Genomic DNA, 21,368 nt, shown 5'->3' on the forward strand with positions numbered 1-21,368 from the left:
AATAATTTTTCCAAAGTCAAGAATCTGTTCAATGGCAGAAACCAGATCTGAGCCAGGTCAGCCGGATCTCAGCCTCCACGAGGGAAAGGGCGTATTGACCTGACTACAGACATTTAATTTAATCTTTCATTCCCACGACCAGCAAAGGTCTCTTGGGGTCCATCCGTGCACAAGGCAGGAGGAGAGCCGCACAGAAGGGCCGTGCAGACCGGCGCGTTCCGAGCACGGTGGCCTCGCGGAGAAAGCAGGACTAGAGCAGGCCGTCCGCTCGATGGTCCGAGCGCTGGCCAGGTCGCCGTGCTAACAGGGGTCCGTGGACGGGTCCAGCGAGGGACACCCCGGCGCCCCAGCGGCAGACCTACCCCGGCCCCCGCGGGAACCCAGACCCGGGACACCGAGCTTCCCGGGCAGGCCTGCATCCCGGACAGAGAGGAGGCCGGTGGTTCCAGGGGTCCACGTGGTGCCAGGAGGAGGTCGGCTGTGTCAGGCCTGAGGACCCAGCCAGGAAGGGGAGAGCTCCAGAGGCTCAGGGGTGAGGCCGTGCTGGAGGGCGGGAGGCCGTTGCCGCCACGATTCCGGACCACAGGACACCTCCCCTCCATCCCCTGACTTCCCAGCAGGGGCCTCGTCCTCGGGGCCCCGCGAGCACACACGCGCATGGACACACGCACACGTACATGTGCACACTCGCACACATGGGCACACGTGTGTACACACCGACGCGTGCGGATGGGGGACAGCGTGTGGCAGGGGCATCTGGGCACCCCTCGTGACTGTCCCCAAGACCCACATCCTCCCTGCCGGGTGCGGGGAGGGCACTGGTGGGCTGTGTGGGTCCTGCTGGGGCCGGCTGACCCCCCCACGCCTCTCTTACTGCCTGTCCGTTTCCTGCGGGAGCCCCTGCCGGAGCAAAGATGGAAAAGGCCTGGGGGTCTCCGCCCGTCTCTCCTGCCACAGGCCCCTCCCTGAGGCCGCTGATCCTGACCAAGGAAGGAAGTAGAAGAAGAAAACAGAATTTCGTATCTTGAATTACAGTCTCAGTGAGTTAAAAATACATGAGCAGGCCACCCGAGGAGGAGAAGCCTGGGGGCCCCGCATGGCAGTGGAGCCCAGCTGGGCGGCCGGGGCACAGAACCCAGGCAACCAGCCTTCCAAAGGCACCAAGAACCAAAAGCTTTGCCTCTTTTGGACAAAAGCAGGGTGGGCAGCCCTGGGGCGCAGGGTGACCGCAGCACATGGTGGCTTTCCTGGGAAATCCGTTCACACGGGACAGTCGTGGGCTCAGAGCAGCATCCATCTCGAGGCAGGCACTCCGAGGGCACCTGCGGAGGGAAGCCAGCAGAAACGTGGCTTCCACACAGCAGTTAGCGCTGCTTCCTGCCAGGTCGGGGTGCGTGCTGGTCACATAATCCCCCCCTCGCTGGGCCCCCCGCCAGGCCGTCTTCTGCAGTAGGACTCGCTGGAGACCTCGCATGAGTCTGATTGGCAGGAAAAGCCGTTTATTGGAGCAGACGGGTGGCGGGCAGGGAGGACCTGAGGATGGGGTAGGGCGTCCCCGGCTTAACTAGAGAAGAGACAGAAATTAGCCCGGAGCCGCCTTTCTCATCCACAGACGGTCTGTTTCCTCCCATTGGCTCTAGAACCACGGGCCTGGGCAGGGGGCCCGCGTGTGGACACAGCCTGGCTCTCATCTCCCGGGAGTGGAGTGCACACAGCAAAACCCGACTCCCTCCTGTAACCGAATGACCCTGAAACGAAGCTCGGGGAATGAATAATGTAGACCGGCAAGCCGAGCGCGGGTGTCAGTCCCTCTCTGTCCTCACGGGGAAGGTGGGACAGGACAGGAGACCTTCTCAGAGACATGAATTTTTTAAATTAAAAACACTCTCCGGGCTTTGCCAGGAGGGCCTGTGAGCGCGATCTCTCTAACGAGCCTGGGCAGGAAGGCTCCCTGCGTCCCCAGGAGCTCCCGTCTCATGGTCCCTGCGCTCACACGCCGCCCACCCCAGAAGCCTGAGGCCCACCCACGAGTCCGGGGAGCAGGAACAGCCTTCCCGCCGCAGATTCGGCAAACACAGGCTCGCCCAGTGTCCCCTGTTTCGGGGAGACGACCTGCAAAGTGCACGTGCCCGCGGCAGTCTCCCGGCACAGCTGTGGCGCTCGGGGGAAGGACAGCGCACCCCCGGCTTCCCCAGCCTGGAGGCCGCACCCAGGGAACCGCACGGCGAGCGGGGACCTGGCCTGGGCATTGGAAGGCGGACAGCAGCACTCCACGCGGCTCCTCTCATCACACCGGGGTCACAGCCTGGCCCCCGATGGCCTCCGAGGTCCCCGCTGACCCTGGAGGAAGAAGCCTGACCGTAGAAACACCTTTTCTCCATGTAACTGGGGGTGAGGTTCGGTTTTCACAAACCCAAAGCAAGCCCCTTGTCTGCGTCTTACGTGGTCTGGGGAGCGCCTGAGCCCACCTCAGGCTTGCGTTTAATTCCGCACTTTCAGGTTGAGGTCTGCCTTATGAGCCGCCTGCTGTCTGCTGGCCTGGCCTGGGCGCGGCCCCGCTCTCCCGGGCCAGGCGGCCCGAGCAAGCTCCCTGGCGGCGAGGAGGGAGCCCTGGAGGCTGGGGCGTCAGTGGGGCGCCCGGGATCGAGGGAGCTAATCTAGGGAGACCGCAAACAAGCGGCCGCCCGCTGGCCGTGAGGGGGGCCTGGGAAGCCCGGCACAGGTGTTGGCCGGACATGCGGGGCCACCAGCTGCCCGCAGACACTCTCGGCCGTGCTGGGTGGTCCCGGCATCCATGCCACGCGATGGCCGTTCCAGACGTCCGTACGCGTTATGGTGTGCAAGGGACTGTCCGCTGCACTCTGGGCCTCCGGTGCCATGTTAGGAACACTGGGTCTCCCTGCAAGAAGGTATCTGTGCTACTGTGCTCCAACACAGTGCCCACGGGGGCGGCCACCGGCTCTCTGCTCCTCTCACTGTCCACACCAGGGGGACACAGGGAGGAGGGGTGGGGAGGGTCTCATTTCCGCGGGGTGCGGGACTCAGAGCCTTGTCACGGACAAGGGAGGGTGGAGGTCCAGGGTCCACTCAGCCGTGCTGGTGCGCGGGGACAGGGCCGTGCATATCCCTCGTGGGCCCGGCCTCACTGGGCCGGCTCCCTCAGGGCCCTCTGGCTGGGGAGCCGCTCCCCCCGGGGCTGCTTTCCTTTGTGCCTATGGCGGCCTCGCCTGTGCCTGGCGTAGGTCCCGGGAGGCACGAGTGTCCTCCTCAGTCAGGCCCAGCCAGCCGCTTCCTTCTCCCCACACTCGGCCTTCCTAGGGGTGTCCTGCGCTGGTGCGGTCCCAGCTGCCCTCCCGGGCTGGGGGGGAAGACAAGAGCCCATCATGCCCAGAACCAGAGCTGACGTCACACTTAGCTCTGGGGAGCTACGGGGGGAGTGGCTTGTGCTCCCAGCCCTCTGGGTGACAGCAGTCCCACTCCGAGCTGCCCTGCAAGGGCTTGGGCAGAGTGACTGTCAAGAAAGCCGTTGCCTGTGGGACCCACAGGAGTCAGGACAGCCGGACCTGCTGCTGTGAGCCCCCGTGAAACCCCAGGAACCCCTGTCCTCTGCACTGACTGATTCCCTGTTCATCCCGGGCTCCCAGGGTCCTGCCTGGAGTCAAGCAGAGGAAGGGTCGAACTGAGCTTACAACAGGGGCTGGGCCACCCACGGCCCCGGAGGAAGCCTCTGCGCACCCACGTGGACGGGCGCCTCAGCACCTGCCTTACACATGGGCATGGTGGGGCATGGGAGGGGCGTGCACCAGGTGACAGCAGAGCACGGAGAGAAGACAGCATGGCCCCCGTGCTTCGCCGCGTCTGCTACGACGCTCACACCTGCCCTTCCCGGCACATGCAGCGGCTCATCCTGCCCGTCAGCCAGCGGGTCCGTCAGCACCGGCCCACGTGCCCTCTGGTCCACCTCTGTCCACGGCGGCCACAGGGCCACTCCATTAAGCAGTGTCTCCGCCAGCTGTGTGGAAAGGAAGGGAACCACACCTGCAAACACCTCTAACCTCCACGAGGAGCAGAATAAACCCCCTCGAGGCACAGTGGAGGGAGCCAGGTGGAGGTGTGCAGATCCAGGTGCCTTGGGATTCGAAGTCCGGGGAGGAGCGGCCCCGCAAGCACTTTGCTTACGTCCGACAGTCGCGAGAGACGAAAGCGGTTGTGCGCGTGCATCTGCGTGTGTGTGTGCCTGCGTGTGTGTCCACATGTGTGTGCGTGTCTGCAGGTGTGGACACGTGAGTGTGTGCACGTGTGTGCGCGTGTCTGCGGGTGTGTGCCAGCATAGAAGCGTGTCTGCCTGTGCACATGTACGTGCATGTGTGTGCACAGGTGTGTGTGTGTGACTTTGAAGGAAAGAACACAAGCACCATTCATCATCCAGAATCTGTTTTATTTTTGCCTTTTTCTGCTTGAACAGAAACTGCAGTTTGTTTTTCACAAAAATTTCACAAAATTTCACGGAATTTTTTGTGACCCCAGTGTTTCCAGGGTCCATCTGCTGCCTGCTCCCCCCAGGGAGAAATCCCATGGGTGCTTTCCCCACCGTGGTGCATGTCGGGGAACCCCAGACACGTGGGGGTGATTGTTGCCGGGCTGTGGCCCGTGCCGTAGCTGTGCGAGAGGCCGAGGCCCCCCGAGTGGGAATGGAGGCCGGTTTGGAAGATCGTCGGTGGCTGTGGTATGCAGGACCGTAGGGGCAGTGATGGTCAAGGGATCCCCCCCTTAGGCCTGGCGTGGGCAGCCCCCGAGCCAGAGACAAGCCCGCAGGTGCCCAAAGGCCCTGACAGCCACCAAGGCTGAGCGTCCAGGCAGGCAGTGTGTCCCCTAGACCCAGCCCACAGCTGAGGAAAGGACCCTCATACGTGTGGGCCAGCCAGAGCCCTGGGACTGAAAGACACCCACAGCAGGGACCTCCTGAGCCAGTGACGGAAGTCCCGAGCACCAGCACCCCCACGGGACTGCCAGGAGCGCTCAGAGGAGGGGCGTCCCACAGGAGCGGCCGTGTCCACATGCCCTGGACGTCGCACAGCAGTGCCTGGAGCCTGCTATTAGAGTGTGCACACGGTCGCCTCCAGATGGGGGAGCCAGGGGTCGGGGTGCTGCAGCAAAGCCCCATTCCCGGCAGATGGAGAGACAGCTGAAGTCATGGCCACGCTCACCAGACCCGCTAGCTCAGTGCACTGACTAGCCCACCAGACCCGCCAGTCCAGTGCAGGGCCTAGCCGCTGACTGACCCGTGCGGGTGGCCCGGCAAACCACACCGGGTGACTGGAGTGTCAGGACAGCCCCCGCGGCACCCAGGACACACCGAGGACAGTACTTGTTGTTCCCCTGAAATTCAGCCCAGGCAGAGGGGCCCCACCGGCCGCCGGTGCTACAGGGGGCCTGGCTCCAGGCCCCCTCCCACAAATGCAGAGAAGTGACCCGTCGGTCATCGCCCAGTGTGCTCTGTCCCGCTTTGGGGAGGGCACAGCAGTGTGTCCTGGGGCTGAGCTGCCTGCAGGGACATGCCGAGCACTTCTACTCACCTGCTAGAAAGCCCTGGATTCCCCTCCAGGCCCACCCGGAGCATTCTTTGCCTCTGGTGGGCCACGCGCACGGCCAGGGGACAAGGCTCTGGTCCAAGGGCATGCTCAGAGGCTCTGTGTGCATAACGTCTTCTCAAGAACTCATGTGATTTTCTCCACCACCTACGGGCCTCTGCACCCCGGACTACTGTGTGAGTGCAGGGGACATGGCACCTGCAGAGTCCTGCACCAGACAGGAGCCCTGCACCAGACCCAGCAGAGTTGTGGGCTGCAGAACCCCTGTTCCCTGAGGGTGGGGTGAGTGACCACATGTCAACATCTGCGGGCAACAGACGGCCCAGCCCTCGGGGTTGACAGCGTGAGGACGGGGACGGCCAGCACTCGGGGGGACAGCTGCTAGGAGGAGGCAGTCGGCCCAGCACTGGTGCTAATACGAGGAAAGACGCTGTCTTTTGGGCTCCCTCACGGGTCCTCACACCAGCCCCCCGAAAGCTAAACGCCAGGGTATCTTCTGACGCCCATGGGGGGCATCTGCCTGGACTAGCACGTGACACGGCCGGTGAGGTGCAGGGACTCTGATGTTCTTCCCTAGGAGAGGAAGAGACCCTTCTGGAAGGTGCCCCAGTGCCCCAAACCACAGCTCCTCCCCAGGGGTGGGCCCCACCGAGGGAGTCCCAGCCCGATGCCAGCAAAGCCTGACCAGGAGCAAACGTGGTCTCTCGGAGGCCGCTGCCACCAAAACCACGTGCTTCCCGTTCAGATGCATAAAGGCTCCGGGGACGCTGAGGTGGAGGTGAAGTAGGAGACATGGGAGCCGACAGGAACAGTGCCCGGGGCCACAGACAAAGGGAGGGCACGTCTGTGCTTCGGAGCGTTGGGGCCCAGCTACAGGCGTGAGGATGGAGACAGCCGGTCCCCGGCCAGCCGCCAGTCTGCCCCGACTCCGCTGGGAGGCAGAGCCGGGTGGCAAGCAGGTGCGCGGGGAGGAGAGAAGATGCCCGCACACCTGTCTGCCCGGGGTGGGTGGCTTTGGGCCCGGGTGCCATCAGCTGGAGGTGTTCTCAGGGCGAAAAGAACCGGAGGCAGCTGCCGCGGTCGCTCTCAGTCCCCCAGCCCCAGCCCCTCCTCTCCTCTGGGACACGGGGGCCCCAGCCTGGGCAAGGCCACCCCTCGGAGCCTGTACCGTCCAGCACCTGGCTGAAGCCAGCGTCATCGTCACGCAGAGGGTAACCAGCTCTGGGGGACAGGAGCAGGCCCCCACCCGGGCCTCTCGCAGGCACTCGGGAGCCCATGGGCACAGTTTGCCAGCCCCTGAGCGAAGCCGGAGAAGGCCTCCCACTGAGGACTGGGCTCTGGGAAGATGCCGGTGAGGCGTCAGGAAACATGGGCCACGCGTCCTCCGCACGAGCTGCTCTCTGCCCAGCGGTGGGCCCGCGGCGGCTGGCGTGTCCACGGGAGTCCTTGGGATAGGCCTCGTGGTCTAGTCCGTCTGGGGACCACCGCGGAGTCTTACTGAGTGACATGGGCAGGGAGCGGACTCTTTACAGGCTGGACGTGTGTCCAAACCGAGCCTCTCTCCCGAGGGTGCCGTGGGTGCCTGGCGGCTCACGCGGCCGTTCCCGCCCCTGCGGGCTACAGAGCTCCCTCTCCCTGCGCGTTTAGGAGACCAGACACATCCCTGACTTGGACGCCGAGGCCGCCCCCTCCGCAGTCACCCCCTTCATATCGTCAGGCATCTGCCCGTCAGAGCGCCACACGTTCAGCTCCGCAAACACGCCCGTTTCGATCATCTCCTCCTGCCAAGGGACGGGACAGCTGCCAGTCGCAAATTCCTGGAAGAACTCAGCATCGGCTTTGTCGAAGGCCACACCCTTGACGGTGGAGAAGGCGCCCACGTCCTGGATGTTCTTGGCATAGACTGTCCTGGAGTCCGGGACAAAGGGGGGTGTCAGCATCCCTGTGAGGAGAAAAAGCACACGACGTAGGACACATAAGTGGGAGGGAGCAGCCGTGTGCTCAGTGAGCAGGGTCACCCTGCCCCAGGTGCCCCAGGGGCTCAGGAAAGCTGTCGGGAGCCTCGCAGCCCACTGAGCAAGACGCAAGGAACTTCGCGTCCAGGCAGGGGACGGAGGGCTCTGGCCCGTGCCCCACGCCAGCCTCCCCAGGGCCGGTGCCATGTGCAGGCGGGACGCCCCGCAGCCGGCAACCCAGGACTGCGCTCCTGTCTCCTTTCCAAAGCTGGCTTCTCCCCCAACCCGCACAGGCGCCGCGGTGCCCTAGTCACCAGACGCAGAACATCAGCCACGTGACCCTGGTGGCCCTCCTGCCCTTCCTTTCCGTGTGGCCCCCGGGCTAAGTACTCTGCCAGACCCATGCAGTGGCCCTGGGGGCCCTCCAGCCTCTCCTGGCTCCCAGCTCCCCCAACCCCAGAAGAAGGAACTTCTCTCCTCAGGCCGTGGTGGGGAGGCCCGTGTTCACGTGGCCTCTGTGGGCTTTGGGGCGGGGCCTTGCCCGCACACGCACCTGCCATGGCCAACACCACACGGGCCGAATGGGCAAGTGTCTTCCGGACACGCAGCTGGAAGACTCCTGCACTGCCTTGGGTCAGGGGCTCCTTAAAAGTACGGGGCATAGAAAGCCACTGCCGCAGGTTTGGGCCCTCAGTTCAAAGGTCAGCAGCATGTTCCGCACGCACACCAACCAGCCTCCCCCAGCCCAAAAACCTGTGTGCTACCACCCAGCTTGGTGACAGGTGACAGGACATGGAGACAGGGGTTACTCAGGGGCAGGAGGGTGGCTGGGGGGAGCCCAGGAGGCGCCAAGCAAGGCCCCTTGGTGGGGCCCGGCCAGCAAGAACCTGATGGCGGACCCGCCCCACACGGCCCCCCGGGTCCAAAGGCGCACAGACACACCAGCCTCGAGCTGTCTCCAATTAATGTCCTTGAAGAGGGGCCTGGTGCGGAGCCCATCACACGTCCCGTCTCTGAAACCCAGGCGCTTCTCGGGGTCCTTCTCCAGCAGTGCCTCACAGAAGTCCTTGCTGGCCTGGCTGAACGTGTCCGGGTACTTGACGGCCTCAGACAGGATCCTCTGCTTGAGCTCCTTGTTCTCCACCTGCACGGTAGGACACGACACGCCACGTCACAGGAGCCCACGGAGCCCACGGGGGGATGCGTCCAGCTCAGCCAGTGCACCTCCCGGGAAGACGCTGGGCGGAGGTGACTGAGGAGGTGATGGCAGAGGTGATGGTAGAGGTGACGGCGGAGGTGACGGCAGAGGTAACCAGTCACCTCCGCCGTCACCTCCACCATCATCCCCACCGACATCGACACCGACACCTCCACCTGGTGTCTGATTCTGAGCGCTTTTCCAGAGAACCCTGTTGCCAGTGTCGGGCCTACACAGTCAGCAGGGAGCCCCACAAGGAGCCCCCAGGTGCCCTGTGCCCTCTGAACCCCGGGTCCACCCCCGCTCGGGCAGACCCCGGCCATGGGTTCTCACCACACACAGATTCGCCTTTCCTAAGATCGCAAAGCTGCGGGCTCTCGCGAGTGCCTCTCGGGTGGGACACACACCCCCGCAGGCTGGGCCGGAGACCAGGGGCCACGGCGGCCCCGAGCCCCGTTCACCCGAGCCCATCGCGCTCACCACACACAGGAGACCGGGCTTCCGGTCGGGGCCCAGGCACCCCACTCTGCGCTTCTCCCTGCGGAAGGCGGCAGCCACCCTGCCTCGAGTGAGTCCGTGGGCCATCGGTCCGACAGCCTGGGCTCAGCTCATGTCTCTCGGTCACATTCTGGTGATTCTCAGACTATGTCACTGTCATTGTTGTTCTACTTGTCCTGGTGAGCTGGGAGAAGCGCTCACGAGTCGTGAAGCCCGCAGGGCGGTCAGCTGTGAGCGCTGGCCCCAGAGGCCCGCGGATGGCTCCTGGGACCGAGCGCCGCGGCTCGCTCAGAACTCCGGCCTGCGGTGACCTGACCGAGGTCCGCGCCGGGAACCAGGAGGCTCGCCTGACTCGCTTTACCGCAGCCTCGGCTCTGTTATGGGCCCTGAGCTGGCCCCGAGAGGTCTGAGGTGAGCCGGCACCTGTGGTTCTGGGGCCGCAGCTGGAGCACCCCCGGACTCCAGGGCAGACGGGGCAGGGGGAGGGCATGGGGGCCCTGGGTCGGGCACAGTGAGGTGGGGCCGCTCTTCAGAAAGGCTGCCGGGCCAGACGGAGAGCTCGCCGGTCCGCCGTGGAAGCACGAGTGGGGCACCTGTGGCCCTGTCTCCCCACCCCAGGACTGGCTTGGGCTGGGGGAGCTGAGGGCTGCTTATGGGGTTGGGGGGTGGGCAAGTCCGGGCCCGGTGGGTCCTAAAACGCTTGTCAGCGTGGGGCTCCACGAGATGAGGTCACCACGTCCCCTCTCCTGCCCGGGAAGGATGTACCATGAGAGGCCCCTTGTGTTCATGGTCTGAACAGCGGCTCCCCCAAGGAGGGGGTCACAGGGCGGCTGCGGGACCTGTCGCGTGACCTCCTACCTTCTCTCCACGGGCGCGGAAGGGCCCTCTGGCTGCGATCATCTCATACAGCGTGACGCCCAGGGCGAAGTAGTCCACGGAGAAGTCGTACTCCTCGCCCCGCAAGAGCTCAGGGGCCATGAACCCTGCGGGCAGAAGCGGGCGCAGACTCCGGCGCGGGCCCCAGCACGGAGCACGCACTCGGCCCGGGCAGGCACGTCCCAGACAGGGCTCCCTGCGCGCCCGCGGGTGGGGTCCTCGCCCCGACCCCTCTGCAGCGGGGCTGCCCTGGGCGCTGCACACTGGGGAGCCCTTCCCTGCCCACAGCGATACTTGGAACGCCCCCAGTCGTGGCAGCCGGAAATGCCTACAGACGCTGCGGAGTGTTACCTCCGGACAACACTGCCCCCCCATCCAGCCGCTGCTTCTCGTGAGCTTGAAGCCCCGCCTCCCCGTGGCACGTCCTGCAGCCGGAGCCATGGCCCTAGCTGGCCATGTAGGCGCAAGTGTGACCCGTGGCGTCGTGGTCAGACGCTACCAGCTCCTTCCCGAAAGGCCGATTTAAGCCAACACAACCCAGAGAGCAACCGGACACGCACCGTTGCTGGCCGGCACCACACGAGGGAGCTGGGGCCACGCGAGGAGCCCACATCCCCAAAGCACGTCCTGGGCTTTCTCGAACCCTCGTGTCGGGGAGCCAGCCAGCACGGGGCAAGGGCGCACAGGCCGGTCTCTGGGGCCCACGGTCCACTCCCCTGGGACCAGAGCTGGTAGGTGCTGTGGGCAGGGCACAGGCAGCTCCTGGGCCTGCTGGCTTCGGACGTTCCCAGGGAAGCAAAGCTAACGAGCCTGTTGATTTCTGGGGCCTCCCGGCCCTCAGCGGATGGTCTCAGAGCCAGGCTCCAAGAGCGGATGTGCTCAGTGCAGCAGCCAGGCCGATGGGGACACAGACTCGCTCCTGCCCGCAGAGGCTGCCAGCGCACAATTCCACAGACCCGCCTGGCCCCGGCAAGCTTCACCCTTCATAGGTCCCACTTTCCGGGAACTGCACTGTTGCTCAGATGTGAGGAGAAGGACGCGTCTAACAGGCCACCACTTTGAGACAGAAACGGGGTCTGGGGTGACAGCCCAGCAGGCCTCAGCGAGGGGGTCAGTTTCTGCAGCAAACATCCGGGGGGGGTCCCTGCTCTGCCCCCAACCCCAGCAAAGTGACACATGGCACCTGGGACAAAGTGAGCACCAGGAAATGCCAGTCGCCGAAAGGGCAGGGGAGTGACGGAGCATGTGTGAGCCGGTCCCCTGCGTCCCCTGCTCAGAGGAAGGCCGGGCAGCAGCGAAGCCTGGGACGCCCTCTGGCGGCCAGCAGGGCCCTCACACCCGCCGTGGACGGCCAGAGTCCGGCCTGTGGAGCCGTGCTCTCTACGCTTTCTCGTGATCTGAATCCCCTAAAACACGGCAGGAGCCCACTGCCATGGTCCACTCAGCGCTGGAGCGCTACAGATTCTGGAAAAGTCGACTTCGGAGGGGCCCTCCCTAACTGAGGCCACGGGGGGGGGACAGAGCTGCCCCGGCAGCAGGGACAAACCATAAGGGCTCAGAGCCCAGGACAGGAGAATCTGGGGACACAAAACAAGGTCCAAGTAGCCCCAAATCCTAGTGCCAACAGTCCCTCCTCAAAGCCAGGTCAACCCAGGGACGGGCTGGCTGGGAGCCCCGCCTCCCGGAACATGGTGGCACAGGGGACAGACCCCCAGGTGCCCGCCGGCGGGAGGCGGCGCCCAGCTCCCCAGCAGTCTGGGCTGTCCGCTCCGCCCGCCCCAACACTGGGGGGCCCCTCTGTTGTCTGCGGGCCCTGCTTCCCTCCCCCCAGGGCAGAATGTGTTGTGTAGGAGCACACAGTACACACACAGACAGACACACCTGTGCACACACACACGCACACATCCTGGACGTGGGCAGCCCCCTCCCCTGCAGAGCCAACCCCGGCCACATGGCAGTGGGTGCTGGCCACCCATCAGGGCTCTCCCGGTCTGCACGCATTGGGGGGCACAGCGGGTGATACAACCCATGGGGCCAAGCAGGTTGGACATATGCACTCTGCCGATGTCCAGGGCACGGCGGGTGATCCGCGGTAGATGCCCCGGGCTCCAACCCAGGGGGCCGGGCAGGTTGGACACATCCACTCTGCCGATGTCCAGGAGGCCACTGGAGGCAGAAGCCCCCTCACGGAGCGCGTGGCCCTCCGGAACCAACAGGTGGGGGACCCCTGCAGCGGGGTCCGGGCACACCCACTGGCCCCACCCAGTGATTCCACGGTCTGCTGTGAGGGTGCACGGCCTCGCTCCCTGCCCCCCGCAGAAGAGGCTGCCCCCCCCCCCACCCTCTCAGAGGCTCACCTGGGGTGCCTGCGTAGCCCTTGGTCTTGGTCTGCCCGTCCTTCAGCTCCACAGCCAGCCCAAGGTCAGAAATGCGGATATTGCCTGAAAGCAAACACAGGCCGAGGTCGCCCGCGGGCCCACGGAACAAAGGCACCTGGTGTCCCTGCACCAGCCAAGGGCAGCCGCTGCACACACACACACGCCCGTGAGCGCCCACGCGCAGCACACGCCCTCCCCAGGGCCCGAGGCCTCTGCTGCCCCAGCAGACTGCAGAGGCACGGAGGGGCCCCAGTAGCGCCCGAAACCACCTCCAGAACACCCCACGTCTGCACGACTTGTGACACAAAGCGGGGAGGCGTAAGGGACATAAAGGGACCCAGATCTGCGCGTTTCCTGCCGACAAGAAGCCTTCGAGGGCAGAGCATAGCCGGTGTGTCCTCGCACCGAACCCAGATCTGCGCGTTTCCTGCCGACAAGAAGCCTTCGGGGGCAGAGCGTAGCCGGTGCGTCCTCGCACCGAACCCAGATCTGCGCGTTTCCTGCCGACAAGAAGCCTTCGAGGGCAGAGCGTAGCCGGTGTGTCCTCGCACCGAAGCAGGAGACCCTGGCACGGGCAGGCCTGGGCAGGGAGGAGGGAGAGGGGACGGGGGAGGCGGGGGAGGGAACCCAGGGGCCCCTCACCGTCATCGTCCAGAAGCACGTTCTCCGGCTTGAGGTCTCGGTACACGATGCCTCTCTGGTGTAGATGCTCCAGGCCGCTGATGATCTGGGCCGTGTAGAAGACCGCGCGTGGCTCCTGGAAGCCAGGGTTCTCCTCGTTCACATTGTAGATGTGGTACCTGGGGTCAGACCACACAGGGCCCATGCTTCCCTGGCACAGTGGACGGGGCATCCACAGTGGCCACAGGGAAAAAAATCTCAGGGAACAGTGAGAGCCTCAGAGCCCCTGCTGGGTGTCTGGTCGTTGTGGGGTCTCAGCACCAGCCTGAAGGACCCGTGGCAGTCTGAGAGCCCCTGGTGGCCTGTCGTGCCCTCACAGGTCCCCCACCACAACCAGCAGGACAGGAGCCGAGGCAAGAGCGCACCAGTCTCCCCACCACCCCCACACTCGCCCGCACCAGCTGGCAAGTGGACCCTGACGCCGTTTCGCCACCCCCGGCCCGAGGACGGGGAGCGTGGTGGAGCCGGCCCAGGCAAGTGCCCCGAGTCACCGCAACCATTAGCAGTCATTGCAGTGTCCGTGGAAGCATGCCGGCCAGCTCCCCGGGCCCGAGCACACGCGTCTGGGGCGGCTCTGGGCAGGGCTCCGGGGTGGGCCTGCTGGGGTTTTCCCGCCAGCGTCGCTCCGCCCCAGACTGCGTGCCGCTTCTCCACTCTCACATTCCACAGAAACGCAGACCTAAGGAATAAGGGAGCAAAGTGTTAGCAGCGGAGAGCGGCCGGCAAGAGGCAGGCCAAGGAGCAAGACAAAAGGCCTCGAGTCAGTCGACAAGGCCGACGGTGCCGCGACAGGGCGACGCTGCGGTGCGTGCCGTGCCGTGTGCTGGCCTAGCCTGGTGTGCGGGAGCAGGAGGGAGCACGGGGGACACAGGGAGCTCTGCTCTGGCACAGCACAACACCGTGTGACACAGCGGGCGGGAGGGGAGACGGTGGAGAGCGTCACACGGGACAGTGGGGGACAGTGTGGTGTTACACGGTGTGCTGCGTCGCGCGGTGTTGTGCGGGGCAGCAGAGGACGCACCGGACGGTGCAGCACAGAACATGGTGGCAGCTGTAGGACGGTGTGAGACGGCGGAACGCGCGTGGACAGCACGGGGCGGCGTGGTGTAGTGCAGTGGGGCGTGATGTGCTGTGGCATAGTACAGTGTGGTAGCGTGTAGCATAGTGTAGGATGGGCTAGCATAGGTAGCACGGTGTAGCAGGCTGTAGCACGGCGTAAGATAACGGAGTAGTGGAGTGTGGTGTATGTGGTATGGCCTCGTATAGTGTAGAATAGGGTAGTATGGGGCAGTATAGTGTAGCTCGGTGTCATATGGTGTGGTATGGTGTGGTATGGTGTGGTATGGTCTGTACAGCATAGGATGGTGTAGTATAGGTAGCACGGAGCAGCAGAGCGTAGCACGGTGTAAGGTGTGGAGCGTAGTGGAGTACAGCGTAGTGTGGTATAGTGTGGTCCCGTACAGTGTAGCAGAGCGTAGCGGAGCAGCGCGTGGTTAGCACCGTGCAGCACAGGGCAGCGTCGTGTGTGGCAGTGCGCTACAGTGTAAGGCCGTGTACTAGCACGCTGTCCAGCACAGGGTCACGATCACGTGTTCCGTATGTCATGTTGTGTACATTTGCTAGTCTCTCTCCTCTTCCTCAGGGCCTCACGAGGGTCCCGCAAACACCATGGGCCCTGCGGAGGCGCGGAGTCCGGGTGCAGAGCGGAGCCAGAGAAGTGGTGGCGAACCGACAGCAGTGGCCCCATCCGTGTGGCTGGGAGGCTCTTTCGGGGGTCGTGCATGGGTTAAGGCCCGGTGCCCCGAGAGCACCGCATCACTCATTACCCCCGTCTCACACCAGCACACGGAGGCAAGAGCGCTCCGACTGCCCAGGGTTCCCCACCGAGAGCCAGTGGTCTGACTTCCCCCAGGAGCCCCAGGCCGGGCCCTCAGACCTCCGGCCGACCCAGGCACCGGATCCACCGACAGCAAGCCATGTTCCCGAAGCCGGCCATGTCGTGTTTCCAGCTCAACCATTGCCCCCAAGAGCAATCGTAGCGTGATGCCTCCAGCCTGTCCCCACACACACTTCCTCCACTGTCCACCCCACGAGCACACGCCCGGGCCCCTCGCGCTCCTGCTACCTCCACCCCTGCGCACTCACACAACCCCGGCCCCAGGAACCCGAGGTCCCCCGGCGGCTGGAGAGCCACTCACCACCTCCCCACTGGCTCACATTTCCTGTAAGACTAAGGACACACCTCCTCGAGTGTCACCAGCCCAGGGACAGAGGAGCGGGTTGGTGGGGGCCCAGGGCTTCTCCTCACCGTGCTCCGCGAGCATGGGGGCCCCAGACCCCTCTTCGTGCTCGGCTGCTTGAGCCCCAGCCCCGGGTGCCCGGTTTACCTTATGTCACCTCCGTTCATGAGCGTCATCACCAGACAGAGGTCAGTTTTGGTTTCAAACGCATAGGCCAGAGAGACTATAAACCTGCTGTGAACCTTTGCTAGAATCGTCTTCTCGACCATAGCACCCTGAAAAGCAAGACGTCAAATCAGTGCCCAGGTTTAAGTGGGGAAGTGCTGCCACTGAAGAGTAAGTCCCACGTCCCAGGAAGCAGAAACAGGGTCACGAAGGTGCTCGAAGCAGCTCGCATAACGCAGCCGCAAACAACGTACAGACGTGCCCTCCCCAGAGACCAAATCAGTCGTGCAAATGTCTGTGCGTGCTGAGGACTCCGGGCTCCCCGGAGCCCCCGGCAAGGAGACAGGAGGCAGAGCAGCAGCCCTAACAGCACCGGGAGAGGAGCCAGCGCCCCTGTTCTGAGCGGCCCTCCCTGTGGTCCTTCCTTACCCCAGACCGACTCACGCATGGCAACCCCAGACCCGTTCTCCTCTCCCGGGCCCTGGACAGCGGACAGCCGGGACCCACCGGCATCTGTTCATTTTCCATCCATCTATCACATTTTTAAAGTTGTGTTTGGGTAAGGAAGGTAGAGCTCCTTTGTGAAGGAGAAACTCTTTTGTTCCGGAAGGCCCCCACATCCACACTGCCTGAGTACTAAGTTCAGTGAGGACACTGGCCTCAGGACAGAGGACACCGTGGACAGTGGGTTAGGATGACACGTCACCCTGCCTGCTTGCCCCCACAGCCCCGAGGAACAGCACTATTGAGAAACCCTGGGGTGGGTACCCTGGGTGGCTGCTGTTTACCCCAAAAGCTGCATGTGTGCTTGTGGAGGGAAAGGACAGGAACCACACAGGACGGGAGAGGCGCTCCTGTGACATGGCGGCTTCGCCACCCTCCCTAAAGGGTGTCTCGCCCTTCTCGGGGAGAGCAGACCCCACGCAGCCGCCTGTCGTGCCTTGGGTCACCCCGGCCCGGAGAAGGCGTGCGGAGGCTGTCAGGCTGGCTAGACTCCCAGGGAGCCCCCACCAAGCACAAGCCAGCACCGAGAGCCCCGAAAGCTGGGGTGGAGAACCAGCAGCTCCCCCAACACCCGCTCCCCTATGTCATGGTAGTGGCGGAGACACGGGCAGGCTGGTGGGAGAGGCTTGAGGGCTCCGCCGGCTGAGCGTCCGAGGCTTGGTTTTGGCTCAGGGCATGATTCCAGGTGCTCAGGCGCTCAGGCGAGGAGCCTGCTTCTCCCTCTGCCCCGCACCCCGACTCATGCGCTCTCCCTCTGTCCGTCTCTCAAATGAATAAAGTCTTTCAAAATAAATAAGTAAATAAAATTAAGCTCAAAACAAAGGAGACAGCTCACAGGACGGGCAGACCCGCGCACCCCATCGAACGCAGAGGCTGCCTCCAAGAGGGGTCACGGCAAACCCCGCGTGGGGGCAGAGCCGGGCCGGGGCAGCAGAGCTGCGGACGGGCCCCTCTGTGCCCCATGGGCCAGATCATCGGCTCAGGACGCGGAGGCTGCCCAGCAGGAGGGACCCGGCGTCCCCAGGGCAGAGGAGGCAGACCACGAAGGGTGCCGTGCAGGGCGGGACGCGGCCCCTGAGGGCCCTCCCACCCCTGTGAGCGGCCAGCGGCCCACCTGGTAGCCCTTCCTTTTCTTGAGTCTCTTCTTGTTGAGCTTCTTACAGGCGTACAGCTTGCCCGTGGCCTTCATCTGGCAGGCGGACACCTCCCCGAAGCCCCCTTTCCCCAGGACCCTGAAGTCCAGGAACCAGTCCTCGCCCACGGGCTGGGCCTCTAGCCACTTCCACTGCAGGAACCTCTGGAAGTGGAGGCTGTCCAGGTACTCCTGGAAGGGCGTCTGGCTCAGGTACGCCAGGGTGGCCCGCAGCAGCGTCTGGAAGGGCGCGTCCCCGCCCGCCACGGGCCCCTCCCGGGCCTTCGCCACCACGCCCTCGTCCAGGAAGCTGCAGAAGAGCTTGGCCTGGGGGTCCAGGTACTCGGCCAGGATGGCCCGGGCCTTCTGAGGCCGGAGGTCGTCGTCGGCCGTGTCGTAGTCCTCGATGTCCTTCCAGAGCTCCAGAGCCGGAACGTGCCTCTCGTCGGCCCCCAGGAACTGCTGGAAGAGCCGCTTGCCGACGGGCTGCTCTGAGCACAAGCTCAGGAAAGCCAGGTCCAGGCTCTCCCGGAGGCCCTCGCACTTGGACAGTGGGGGCAGCTTGAGCTTGGCCAGGTACTTCCTGTCCCGAGAGGATGGGCCGCCGGTCCCGTCGAAGCTGCCGCGGGCGGCGATGAAGGCCGAGTTGGCCACCACCGTCTCCAGGGAACCGAAATCCATCCCGGTGCTGGCCGCCTGCTGCGAGGGGCCGGACCCCCCACCCCAGGCCCGTGCCCTCTGCCCTCCCTAGACAGCAGGCGCCCCAGCAGGTGCAAGGGTGACTAGCGGCCGTGCAGGGAGCCCGGGAACCCAGCTGACACAGCTCTGGCCAAATCCTGGCCCAGGGTCACAGAGCAAGTGCCAGAAAAAGACAATCCCCTAAGCTGCTTCCAGGAGGATTAGGCGGCCCCTCCCCGCCCCCCACCCGGCCACTTCCTCCTTGGAGCCCGCCAGGAAGGACAAAGGGCAGATCCCGAAGCATCTGCTGAAGCTGCCCCGTGGCCCCCAGCCCAGGAGCGGGAGGTCAGACAGAAGGCAAAGGGGTCCTGAGAAACCCCAGATGGCTGGGGCTTTCCCACTATGTTTCATTTTTGTCTTAAAAAATAGCAAGTGGGAGGGAAAAGAGCTGGGAACAGGAAGTCAGAGAAACAATTTGCAGGGAATAGCTTCCCGGGGTGTCCAAGGGTGAAACCATGGCCAGGGGACTGATTCGTATGTGGGGACCCAGACTGACACTGACGGTGGCCTGCTCCAGGTCACCTGTCTGCACCGGGAACCTAAGGTAACCCGGCACCTGCTGAGGGATCAGCCCCGCACCCCCCCCACCTCCACCCCCAGGGCTGAGCTCGCAAAGCAGAGACGCCTGGAGAAGCTTCCGGTGAAGTTAGGGCTGAAGCAAGAGACCCTCAGCTACATGCAGGGCTGAGGCCTTGAACTGAGAGGAACAGGAGGGAGAGCAGAGTGAAGAGGCCTGGGACACAGCTGGGGGGACACAGCTGGGGGGACACAGCTGGGGGGACACACATGGGAGACACATATATGCGACAGGGCCCCTGGGGGACACACCTGGGGAATATCTGTGGGAACAGGCCTGGGGGGACACATCTGGGGGGGGGGGACACATTTGGTGGGACAAATCTAGGGGCCTTCCCTGGGGGACACACATGGGGGGACACACCTGGGGGATATCTGGGCATGCCAGGACCAACAGAAACGTCACCTTCACACGGACATGGTCTTGTCTAGTACACAGCAGCTGCTCAGTAACTGTGCGGGCAAGAAAAGGAAGGGACGGAGGTGGTTATGGTTCCAGGAGCGGAGGAGAGCTTACAGAATCAGGAATGCGGGAGGCAGCAGAGGTGGGGAAGGCCAGCCCACCCCATGTTCCTCCTGGCAGAAGAGGGTGTCTGGGAGGCAGGGAGGTTCTGCAAGTGGGTGTGGGCAGAGGCAGGGGAGGCCAAGGGAGACCTTGCTGAGCAGCCCCAGTCCCATCCTTGAGCCCTTCCGGCCCTCCCGTCAGGGTTCACGGGGTAGTGGTTGGGGTTAGCTGCAGTCAATGCTCCAGTGAAACCATCAGAGCCTGGAGGGTTTTTGTTGGAAGATTTAATTTTTTTTTAAAGATTTTACTTATTTATTTGACAGAGAGATCACAAGCAGGCAGAGAGGCAGGCAGAGAGAAGGGGGGGAGCAGGCTCCCCGCTGAGCAGAGAGCCCCACACAGGGCTCGATCCCAGGATCCTGAGATCATGAGCTGAGCCAAAGGCAGAGGCTTAACCCACTGAGCCACTCAGGCACCCCCGGTGGAAGATTTTAAATTACAAATTCAATTTCCTGCAGTTATAGGGCTGGTCAGAGTATGTATTTCAAATTGGACAAGGTGTGTTTTTCGAGGAGGCCGAGTTCATGGAAGTTGTTGAGCTTATGTATATAGAACCGTGTGTGGCACTTCCTTGTGGGGGTCTGTAGTGATGCTTTGCTTCTGATGGGATCACCTCTCGCCATAGATTCGTCAGTTTTATGGACTTTTCGAAGAACCAGCTCATTCACAGACTTTCCCTTTTCTTTTGTTCTTATTTCATTGATTTCTGTTGTAATTTCTTGTTTCTTCCTTCTACTTGCTACCCTACTCTTTTCCTAAGTTTTCCAAGTGGGAACTTAGATCACGAACTCGAGACTGTCTTAGAGCACTCAGAGCAGACACTGTCCTGTTGCTGTGCTGTGGCCACAGCCCATGAATTCTGACGTCACCCGTTTGTCACCAGTCCTACGCATTTCTTTTTAATTTCCCTCAAGACTTCCTTTTGAATCACGAATTATTTTGAGGGTAGTGTTCATTTCTCACACGTTTGGAGATCTTCCTTTTGTTTTTGTTATTGATTTCGAGTTTGACTCTATGGTGGTTGGAGAACACATGGCTTAATCTCAACGCTCAGATTTGTTGGGCTTTATTCTCCAGCCCAGGACACAGTCTACCCTGGTGTATGGTCCAAGGTCACTTACAAAGAAACTGGATTCTGCTACGGGGCAAGTGTTCGAGAAATGTCAACGGCGTCCTGTTGGTTGACAATACTGTTGAGTTCTTCTCTGGCCACGCTGGCCCTCGGTGGAGCTGCTCCGCAGCTGCTGGGAGAGACGCTGAACCCCGTGACGAAAGTCGCGGACCCACTTCTACGCACAGATCTGTCCATCTGCCGCCCCGTCTTGCTGTCCTGTCTTTCGCTGGACATGCATTTAGGGCTGCCGTGTCTTCTTGGCATACTGACCCTTCATCATTACACGATGTTCATCTCCCATGATTTTCTCTGCTGAAAAGTCTCCACGTTACCATAACCACACAGGCCTCCTCTGATGACTGCCGGCGTGACACGTCTTCGCCATTCTTCCCTGCTCAGACTCTCTCTCTCCATCAGAGTCTCTTGTGGTGTCCAGTGAGCTCCTGTTTTCAAATCTCCTGTCAGGTTTTGGTGTACTTAGAGCATTTATATTTAATGTTACTGTTGCTCAGGTCTGCCACTTTTGTTTTTCACTTGTTTTCTCTTTCCCTCTTTCCTTTGGGTTACTTGAACATTTCTTAGAATCCAATTTTGATTCATCTATGATATTTTAGAGTGTATCTCTCTACACAGACTTTTATTGGCTGCTGTTGGTATCATATACACATGACCAATCACATTCCATTGTTACCACTTTTTTAAAGATTTATTTATTTGAGAGTGCGTGCACGCAGGCGGGGGCAGGGGACAGAGGCAGAGAATCATCAGACAGACGCCTCACAGAGCATGGAGCCCCCGGAGGGGCTCGAACTGATGACCCATGAGATCACAACCTGAGCTGAAAGCAGGAGGAGACCCTCCACCGACTGAGCCCCCCAGAAGCTCCCTACTACCATTCTATCCATTCAAGTGAAGGAAATATCACCTTTTATCTTCCCTGTTTGTAATTACATTGTTTCCTCTTTACACATTCAGAATATCAGGCAATGTTACAGTTTTTACTTCCACCGCGAGACGTAATCTAGAAATTCAAAAAGAAAAGGAAGCTTACAGTATTTATCCATATTCTGCGTACCGCATTATTCCTCCCTTCCTGACCCTCCAACACTCCCCCTTTCAACACTGTCATTCTGTTTTGCGCACTTCCTTTAGCCGCC

The 21,368-nt window shown here is 62.6% G+C and overlaps 1 protein-coding gene across 1 annotated transcript; it reads right to left on the reverse strand.

Moving 5' to 3' along the window:
• Positions 1-4,417: 4,417 nt before the first annotated feature.
• GRK1 (G protein-coupled receptor kinase 1) lies at positions 4,418-18,073 on the reverse strand. The gene is made up of 7 exons (XM_059144497.1): positions 17,201-18,073; positions 15,565-15,692; positions 13,139-13,296; positions 12,476-12,559; positions 10,101-10,225; positions 8,489-8,690; positions 4,418-7,533 (listed from the first exon to the last, which is right to left on the reverse strand). Exons 1-7 carry the CDS (start codon positions 17,897-17,899, stop codon positions 7,235-7,237), a joined length of 1,695 nt encoding a protein of 564 aa, XP_059000480.1. The 5' UTR covers positions 17,900-18,073; the 3' UTR covers positions 4,418-7,234.
• Positions 18,074-21,368: the final 3,295 nt, after the last annotated feature.

Source organism: Mustela lutreola, chromosome 13 (assembly GCF_030435805.1).
Source record: "Mustela lutreola isolate mMusLut2 chromosome 13, mMusLut2.pri, whole genome shotgun sequence".
Lineage (NCBI taxonomy): Eukaryota > Metazoa > Chordata > Mammalia > Carnivora > Mustelidae > Mustela > Mustela lutreola.